The 10,212-nt window shown below is 39.8% G+C and overlaps 1 protein-coding gene across 3 annotated transcripts; it reads right to left on the bottom strand.

Annotated features, from left to right (window-relative positions):
• Positions 1 to 949: 949 nt before the first annotated feature.
• Positions 950 to 9,057, bottom strand: LOC115792470 (protocadherin alpha-C2-like). Of its 3 annotated transcripts, XM_030747014.1 has the most exons (3): positions 6,492 to 9,057; positions 4,832 to 4,868; positions 950 to 3,849 (listed from the first exon to the last, which is right to left on the bottom strand). In XM_030747014.1, exons 1-2 carry the CDS (start codon positions 8,925 to 8,927, stop codon positions 4,857 to 4,859), a joined length of 2,448 nt encoding a protein of 815 aa, XP_030602874.1. In that variant the 5' UTR covers positions 8,928 to 9,057; the 3' UTR covers positions 950 to 3,849; positions 4,832 to 4,856. The 3 variants fall into 3 exon arrangements, with proteins under 3 accessions (XP_030602874.1, XP_030602872.1, XP_030602873.1); XM_030747012.1 differs by lacking the exon at positions 4,832 to 4,868; XM_030747013.1 differs by lacking the exon at positions 4,832 to 4,868 and having other exon boundaries at positions 950 to 3,846.
• Positions 9,058 to 10,212: the final 1,155 nt, after the last annotated feature.

The raw sequence follows: 10,212 nt of genomic DNA, 5'->3' as shown, positions 1-10,212 counted from the left end.
CATTATAATAACCCTGTGCAGTACATTACTTATTTAATATACTGCAACACAATTCTACATTCTAGGAACCAGTGTGATTAGATTGTACACTTTTGTACCTTAGTTGTACCTTGTTCTGGTTTATCACAGGTGGGTTGCGCAACAATTTCAGTAACGTTGCGCACACTGGTGGTTCTGAAAGTGTAGCTCTCCTGGGGGAAGAACTGGTGGCAGCGGCACTCAGCACACGGGATGTAGCCACAGGTGCACTGCTCATTTCCACTGACCTACTTCAGTTTCTTTTAAAGCACAAGTTACTTAAGAACTGTGGGGACTTCTATACAGCATTGCCAGTTTTAGAAGGTGCTGTGTTTCTGAAGTGACTGGTTTACCACCCAGATGAGTGGGACGAACTGCTTTGAATTTTATAATCCAAATTTAGATGATATTAGATTTCAGCTTTGCACTTAATACTATTATTATACTGGGATATTATTTTCATTTGAAAAGACTGATTATTATGCTGTAAGACACTGTGAAAGCATGGTGTATCAATCCAGAGATGGACATTAACATAGGCAGAGTTGCTGCTGTTGATGATAGTGGCAATAACTCATCACACAGACTCACAGGGCTCTCATGCACGAGTCTGCCGTAGGACTACAGACTGAAAGCCCTGTGTGGTCACAGCGCAGAGCAGAGTACTGCAATTTGGCTCATGGCTTTTACTAATCCTGACAAAGCTATTATTTGTCTGCTTCTGTGATTTGAACTGCAGGCGCATCTCCTTTATTTAGTTTTCAATTTCCAAGAATTAGTACAGAGCGTTATAAAGAGAAACTGGGTCAAAATGTGTGTATGTGAGGGAATTTGAGAGCGCAAGGAAGAGGGGGAAGAGAGAACATCACATTCAGAAGAAGTCACTTCTGATCATTTCAGCTTCATTCTTCATTAGAGACACAGCAGAGAGACAGATTAAAAAGCTTTATTCAAACTAGCATGATCAGGCAGAACATTTAAGCCAAATAAGCAACATCAAAATCTGACAATTGACTAGACTTGAAAACAAAGCAAGACCATTCTCACCCATACTGTCTTTGATCCACTAAGTGGAATGGAACTGGATAACGTTTGATGCAACTCTCGAAGCATACTGTACAATCTGACTGGCAAATCAGCGAGAAAAAAAAGTCAAACTGAGCTGTGTACACATGAGAATTACTCACTTTTACAATACAGAGCACAAGCACCTCCTGCACCATTCAGTCACAGTGAATACAGAAAATATCAAAAAGGTCTACTGTAGAAAAAACACAAAGTATAAAGCATTTCATTTTACAGTAAATGCATGTTGTTGATTGTTTTTTTCTGTTGGTTTTTAACTGAAAACCTGCTCTGAAACCAAAAAGGCTGCGCCCCATCCAACAAGAAATTAAGGTACTGTGTCATGGGAGTCACTGTAATTTGTAATACTAGTGGAATGCCGTTATTTCATTCATCAACAGTCACGTTTATCTTTTACAATGCAGAAGGCACACAAAGAGCTCATCATATGTGCAATTTCTTTAAAAAAAAAAAAAAAATTTTTTTAAACACTGTTCGAATTGGTTCAGACATGAATCAAACATATAAAATGTTCTTCACAGCGAGAGATCCCTCCTTAAGTGACATCTTCAGCCTGACAGACAGCCAGACAGATGTGTTTATGTCTGGGCAGCCTGGTGCAACAGTAGGAGAGAGGAAGAGAGGTTCAATTTCACCGACTCTAAATATGAAGACTGATACTTCCTGAAATCTTCTACCTTCACTGCATTACCGAGGGATCACATTTAGAGTCAGATTCAAAGTGCTGTCATCTGCTTAATGCTTTTCATGCACCGTGTACGGGCTCAGCAGATTTTTGGACTTGCAGAGTATGCACTTTACCATTATAACTATAATTAACACTACGCTCTTCGTCTCGTAATCCAGTGCAGTTACATCTGATCAATTAGCACCCTAATAAGTGGCGTTAATAAGCTCCTTGTTTCTGAGTAATGAAAGTCCTGGGCTTATTAGTAGTGCAACAGCGCTACTTTCGAGGTCAAGAGAAGTATTCTAGTTTTATTATTTATATATTAATATGTACACTATCAAAACAATATCGTACACACTAAACTACAAATATGCAACAAAAAATGCCCTTAAAGAAGCTCACAAAAGCAGCATTTAAAGTAACTACCAAAAAATATATAAAAACAGTAATATTCATAAAGTCCTTGCCTGTACCTGATATCCCTTTGTACCCTGGCAATGATAAATACATTTGGATATACTTGCTCTATATTACTCCTTTTTTTTTTTCCTATTTTTACTTTAAATGCATTTTTTTTTCAATTAATCCATTTGCACTTTGTGCAATGAGTGAACACAGTTAATATCTGCATTGTCAGCTTTCAGGGGAATGACACTGGGGAGAGTACAGCTTGTGATAAGCAAACCTTCTCACAGGTAACTTGAAATTTGATTGTTTTTTTTTAAATACGATTTATTGTGTCTGAGCGTTTTAAATGCTCCTGATTGTGATTGCCCCCTTTGGTTGAGGAAGTTCAATATTTCAGTGTAATTCATATCTCCCAGACCGGTCAGGTATAAAATGTAGATCTGTGTTAATTAACTCTTATGATCTCATTATTGTTCCTACAGAACTACTGTATCTACAATCAAATAAAAAAAGAAAAACAATGCATCACCTAGAATATGTTATTTTTTCTGATGTTTTCTTGTCTTTCATTCTTTTTTGCCACTTTGACACATTCAGAACTTCTTGAGCACAAAGAATGTTGGTTAGAAAAATCTAAAATTGAATAACTGACTTTTTTTCTTTTTTGCTCTTTTTCTTAGAAAGTTACTATAGCTGTTTTCACACTTGCACCACAGCCCTGAGCTTTTCTCAACGATATCCAGCAGAGCTCTATGTGAGAAAGCAAATGTCTTTAACCTGCCAGCTCTCTAGTAAAAAAAAAAAAGACCATGTAATATCTGATTGCACCCATTTGAGAATAGAGCAGGCCCAGTGAATTCACAGCAAGTGTGCTTTCTGCACAGTCTACCAAGGCAGCACCCTCGCCAAAACCACACAGAGTGTTTCCAATAGAGAGCACGCATCTCACAGCAACTATTCACTTTTGTGTGCTACATGTGGAAAGGGCAATTGGAGACAATGTCCTTACTTAGTTCGTCCAACATTTTCTGGAGTACATGTGTGAAAACAGCTGAAGACCCACAATACAGTAGAAACGTTTCATTAAAAACCGACAAAGAAGACAAAAACCAAGTGCAAAGCCTGAATCGGTGACATAACCAGTTACAGTTATGTTTTATCAGATTTATGGAAGAAGCATATTCACCCTGATTCACGTGTATATTTAGGATTAGGCAAACTTTGAACTCTTGCTTAAATAAAATGCTGTATGACTTTGACTTAAGAATATTGTAAAATGATGAAGGTTTCTACAATTACAATACTCAGCCTGAACCCCGGAGAAAAGGCAATATTGTCCATTTAAAAGTTTCAGAGCACTACAGAGAGAATGGTTTATGACATGATGTCCCTTCAGTAACGTCCACATATCCTGCCAGAAATTATTTCAAATTGCTGTCCGAATACTTATTTGGAGAATCATGCAGGTTCATGCTTAAAAGATTAACGAAGGTAGAAGGCTGAGGTGGTTAGTGGTCGATGGAGGAACTAGAGAGAAAGAACAGCTGGAGCAGCGGGACTAGGGGAGGGTTTTTTTTAAACATCTTTGTGAGTCACAGGGAAGATTTTCAGCCAGAGACTCCCATGAAGAGATGATTATATCATGGCAGTTCTCTTCTGGGCCCCTGCTGAGAGAAAGAACATAGAATTAGCCAACACAGGAACTAAGCCTTAATACAAACTTACAGAAAGTCCTCACTCATGCAACAGTGGATCGTGACTGGTTACTGCCACCATCATTGATATGTCAATAGACATTAGGGGCAATTAAATTCAAGGATAAAATCCCTAACACGCTCATAATTAGGTCTAGTTTTAATTTTTAAATCAGTATCCACAAATTTCAAAATTAGTTTGACTAACACACTTGACTAAAAAAAAATATGACAAAGTCATTCACTAAAATAAGGGAAGCTGAAGGTGTGACTAAAGCATGCGCAAGCAAGCATCACAATATGCTATTTGGTATTTTGGTGCACCAGTGTTACAACTGTACTGTATAAGGTCTATTTTCAACAGAGGGGAAACAAAGAACAGACTATAATACATTCCCCACACTTAAAACATTGTCTAATAGAGTTTGTGTGCAGAGATCTGAGTTTGTACAGTCTCCGCTCTCAGGTATGCTGAGAAGCCATTCAGGGCAATTCATTCCTTAATCCTTTTTCCTGTCTGCGCCATCATTTTTGCCCTGAATCTCTACAAAGCTAGCCAGATGTGCACAACAGAAATCTGACAAGCAGCCAATTTTATTCTAATCTGGGCTCTCAGTATAAGCTGATATAAGGTTTTCCCACTTCAGAGACCAGCCAATTTAGATTTTAGAGCTCACAGAATCAGTGAATTAGAGCGGAGTGTTGTATTTTGTGGGATAGCGTAACCCGGGATAAATGGAAATATTTGATCCACCTCTATTTAATCAGGAAAATATCTTGGACAAAGGATTATAGCAAAAAACAAAAAACTGCATCAGAAAATGTGAGATTGTAAAAAAAAAAAAAAAAAATCCAAATTTTTTAGCCAAACAAAACATGAATACCAAATAGAAAGGGATAGAAAATGTCTACACAATTATAGTGGCTCTACAGATGTAGTTAGCAACCAGCATACCTCCAGTTGTAGAAAGAACTTCCTTTCATTTTGAGTACTTAAGAATAGAAAAAAAGAGACAAATTCAGTGATAATGCAGACACTCAAACTCACACTCACAATACATCCACATCATACATGGGTGTTTGTCTCTTTCCCTCCACATGTACCCATGCAACATACATATTCATGTTGTCTAATCATTCAGTGCATCGCTTGATTCGGTTTACTCTGCAGGTCCATCTGTATAAACATAAACAACATCTGGATCATTTTTAGCATCCATGCACTGAGATTCATAAGGAATCTCCCTTGTCCTTGAAGAGAACCCTCCCATATCTGATATTCTTTATCAAACTCCCCCTCTTACACCTACTGGTTATGCTATGATTCTGTGTTATGTATCTGCAGTACATGACCTACATACTACGTAAGACATCAAAAAGTGGCAATTTCTGATGGGGTGGCCTTGTTTGGCCTAATTATGCAATAGCAGCACTGATAGTTTGCTCTAGAAATACACACATGATGAAAAAAACAGCACAGCTGCCCTCTTAGCTGTAACGTATCTCTGATCATTTTGAAAATGGGTGCATTATTGTCCATTATACATCTCACTCAATTAATGCCAATGAGATAACTCACAGTGATTATCAAATGAATTACCTCTCAATAAAACGTCAGCCCCACTCTTGTTTTTCGATCTGTATCAGACTTTTCAGACTGCAGAGAAAACGAGCCCATCGGACTCATAACACAGACTCAAGCTAAATAATAGAAAGACCTTTGATTTTTCAGTCAGGAGTGTCACCCTAAATGCATTTCAAAGCACAAGCGAGAGTCACAGTGGTGGAAGAAGTACTAAGTTCCTCTAACCAAGTCAAAGTACCAATCTTAAACTTTTAAATATGCCAAATTAAAATGCAATATTCAAAATCTTCCTTAAATATTACTAACCATACTTAAAGTATCAAAAGTGAAAAAAAAAAAAATGACATTTTGAATACCACATTATTACATCCTTAATACTGCCCAGTGTTGGGTTTCTTTGTTGAAGCGGAACCAGAGGAAACTATGTTGCATTATGCATTGCATGTCATATTAGGAGATTTCTATACAGTTCAGTCGTTTAAGCTAACCTAGGGGTCGGTTTCCTTCAGGGATCCCAAGACTGGCTAAAATCTTCACCCCAGGAATAGCTAATAGCTAAAGCTGTAGAGCTGTCAGACTATTTTAGTGGAGCAAAACCTACAATATTTCCTTCTGAAATGTAGTAGAGCGTAAGTACAAAGTATGAAAGCATTTATGTACTGTATAGTATTTCTGATTTATACTTAAATGCAGGACTTAAATCATCTTCTGCCACTGGGGAGATAAAACATTAGGTTAAAGAAAAACTTGTTACCAGTTCACCCAAAACTTGGACATGTTAAACATTTTTAATAAATTATTCACCAGAAATATGAAATGCTGATACTGAGAAAATTGTTAGTGTAGTACTGCCCACACAAGCTTGTATTTGTACCTGCAAATGTTAGAGTATTACAAAGAAAATATTCCTGTGCTCTTCATGCTCTTCATGCGGGATCTTTTTATGCTAGAGGAAGTTAGCCCCATCAGAAACTGCATTTCAAAATAATCCTGCCCCTGTTTACCAAACAGATTCACCATTTCAACATACCTCCAGTGTTGATGCTCTGGAATCTGTGGTCTCACTTGGCCCTATGCTCCTGGGTATACTGGAAACAAAATACCCAGCTCCTTTGGGAATTATGGGCTGTCTCACGACCACTTTGCCCTTCCTGGTCTCTGCGAGGAACAAGCTGTACCAGTAGGCATCGCTGGAGATCAGAGTGGAATCTGCAATAGTGGAGCTTCTCTGGCTGATCACACTGTTCCTGCTGATCACACTATTTCTATTGGCTGGAGGGATCTTGATGGCTTTTGGCTTTGGTTTCTGACACTTCAGCACAATAATGACCAAGATGGTTATCAGTAGCAGAAAGGACACCGCTCCTAAACCTATCACTAAGTAAAGGTTTAGGTCTGTGAAGACGTCATAGTCTAGTGGTAGCTCTGTAGTCTCTGAAAAGGACATGGCGTGTTCCACTGTTGATATCTTGATGGTGACCGTAGCCGAAAGAGCAGGTTGACCATTGTCTTTGGCAACAATTACCAGCCTCTGTTGTCTTGGGTCTCTGTAACTGAACATCCTTGTTGTCCGGATCTCACCGTTGTACTGATCCAGGCTGAAGAGGGTTGAGTCACTGATCTGAAGCAGCTGATACGTGACCCTGGAGTTCTGCTCCGAGTCTGCATCGATGGCAATCACTTTGGCCACCAAGTGTCCCTTATCAGTTGACCTTGGTATCACCTCCTCTACAACAGAGCCCTGTGCGCGCCAAGGTGACACTATGAGAGGGGTGTTGTCATTTTGGTCCATAATAATGATATGCACGGTACAATTGCTGCTCAGCGGGGGAACACCAGAGTCTCTTGTCTCAATGTGGAAAAGGAAGTCTCTTTCTCTCTCATAATCAAAGGTCTTCAGGGCATAAAGATCACCGTTCTCAGGATTGATAGAAAACAACATTGACATGGACATGTTAACAATTTCTTTCTCCATTATGAAATAAACCAAGTACTGGTTCTCATTCAGATCTGGGTCAAATGCACTTAGAGATGTCAATAATGCCCCTGGTGGATTATTCTCCGTAACATGGATTGTGTAGAAGGACTGGGAGAATGTGGGTGCATTGTCATTGACATCCAGAATATCTAAAGTGATTGTTTCATTTTCAGATAAGGGTGGCACACCTTTATCTGTCACTCTCAGTATGATGTCATATTTGCTTATTACCTCCCTGTCCAGTGGTTTTGACACCAGCATTTCAAAGTAACCCTCTGAGGATTTGCTTAAGACGAACGGTAACGTTTCTTGCCTATTCAAAGTGAGCTCCACTTCCCCGTTGGCTCCAGAGTCCCTGTCACTGACACTGACCACTGCAATCAGCGTCCCTACAGAGACATCCTCGGTCAGCGCACTTTTCAGAGACTTGATGGTCACTTCAGGGTAGTTATCATTCAGATCTGTCACAAACACTGTGACTTTACAGTGTCCAGACAGAGGATTTGTCCCTCTGTCCTGAGCCTGTATGTGCATCTCAAAACTCTGGCTCTCTTCGTAATCGATCACCCCCTTCACCTTGATCTCACCTGAATTCGGATCAAGTGAGAATACCTCCTGTGTCTTCTCGGATGTGTACAGTGTATATGAATATATCAACTGAGCGTTTGTGCCTTCGTCCAAGTCTGTTGCGTTTAAGGTCATGACTACTGTTCCTGCTGCCGAGTTCTCTGAAACGTTGACTGCATATACCGGCAGACTGAACAGGGGGGCGTTGTCGTTGATATCCAGGACGTTAATAATGATGCTGGCTGTGCCGGAGCGCGGAGGCACACCTCCATCCACAGCGGTTAAAATTAAATCATGAACTGCATGCTCCTCTCTGTCCAAATTACCACTGAGCACTAAATCGACATATTTGGAGCCATCGCTGCCGGTCTGGATGTCGATGTTGAAGTATTTGCTTTCACTGAGATAGTAGGTCTTGATTGAATTCGCCCCCACATCCGCATCCACGGCGTTTGTCAATGAGAATCTCTCACCGGGAGGGGTTGCCTCGGAAATGTCTAAGTGCATTGTCTTCCTGCGAAACACCGGCGCGTTGTCATTAATGTCCATAATCTCCAGCTCGATGTTAAAAATGCGAACTGGATTTGCAAGTATGACATCCATTTTCAGAAAGCACGAGGTTGTTTTAGTCATGCATATGCTTTCCCGGTCTATCTTTTCGCGGATTACCAGCTCCCCCGTGTCTTTGTTGATGTCAAGATAATTTTTACTGTGAATGACATCGAGTTTTGCTTTGCGCTCCTCCAAACTACGAACATCCAGACCCAGATCTGTGGCCAGATTAGCAACAAAGGAACCCTCTTCCATTTCCTCCGGAATAGAGTACCGAGTGATGGAGAGCGCAAATCCCCACATTGCAATGAACGAAAAAACACCCACGACTAACCGTGTCCGTAAAGACGCAGTGATAAGCGCCATCATTTTGTTTTTGTTTTGCTTTTAAAGAAATTAATGAAACAAATCCGTCCTTACGCTCAAGTTGTCTTGATGTAGGGGAGCGCCGGTATCATTCTTGCGTCCGCGACTTGTATCTGTGGCTGCAGTAGGCCATTTACAGCACAGTGCCGCTGGAGGAGACGGGGGCTCTGACGGCTCTGCTCTGCAGGGGCGTATGCAAACTCTGAGCAGCGCCTGTGCAGACTGGTGGAGTTGCCTCCGTGAAGTTAAAGGGTACCCATCTGGCACCCTTCTTTTTTAAGAATTTATTTTATATTTGCGTTACATTCTGTGCAACAGCTGTGTTATCAAAACACAGAAAAAAAGAGTAAAAGAACAGATTTTGACTAATTAAAAAACAAAACAAAAAACCAGCAGGATAACAATTGCTGCTTGTAAGTAATTCAGAAAACATTTTCCCCCACAAGCTATTAGAAAATCCACACATAGTTATTGGTCAGTTTTTGTTCTCTGACCGAGCCTCTGATATTTCCATTATTAGTAAAGTATTAGTATTAGATACAACTAGTACTGGTTAAAAAATGTATTTATATTTTATCTATTCTATACCTAAGAGAAACATTTTTGATTAATGGTGCATCATAGCCTTCAGGAAGATCATAAGCTTAGTGAGTATGTGTGTGTTTCATTTTTGAAAACAAAATACAATACACAAATTTTTGTATTTTGTGTATTTTACATAGAAATCTGAAAGGACTGCAAAGCAGACTTTTTTTGGAAGGTCTTCAGCACTTGTAGGCCACAAGTTTATTTAAAAAAAAATTGTGCCAAAAAAGGTTCAGTGTCTGAAAATCAGATCTCAAGGGATTCTCCTTTAAATAACTGTGTGCTTTTATTTTCCCAACTGCATTTGGTGTGCTTCCTGTTGTAGTGCACTTTTCTCACAGAAGACAGCCTGACTCCCAGCTCATCACATACTGAGGTCGGCCTTACATTTTAACTAATTTTGTACCCATTTAGTGTGTCCTTAAATGTTTTCCTAAAACACTCAGGGAGGTTCAACAGACTTCAGTAGAAATGCTCTAGTGTCTGAAATAGACATAATGGCAGTGTAGCCAAATGTTCTCTGCTGTGGCTCTGGCATTCATTGGACATGGTAACAAAGGAGAAGTTTGTTGTGGCCGCCAAAGGTGCTCAGTGCTGAACATGATACAGTGCCCTCTAAAGCACCCACACAAAGAGGAAAAACATAATACTAAAGTGCCTATAGGGACGGGGTGCCTTTGTGGCAATTTAAATATTGTTATAA

Source organism: Archocentrus centrarchus, chromosome 14 (assembly GCF_007364275.1).
Source record: "Archocentrus centrarchus isolate MPI-CPG fArcCen1 chromosome 14, fArcCen1, whole genome shotgun sequence".
Taxonomy (NCBI): Eukaryota; Metazoa; Chordata; class Actinopteri; order Cichliformes; family Cichlidae; genus Archocentrus; species Archocentrus centrarchus.
This window is presented reverse-complemented; position numbering and strand designations above follow the sequence as displayed.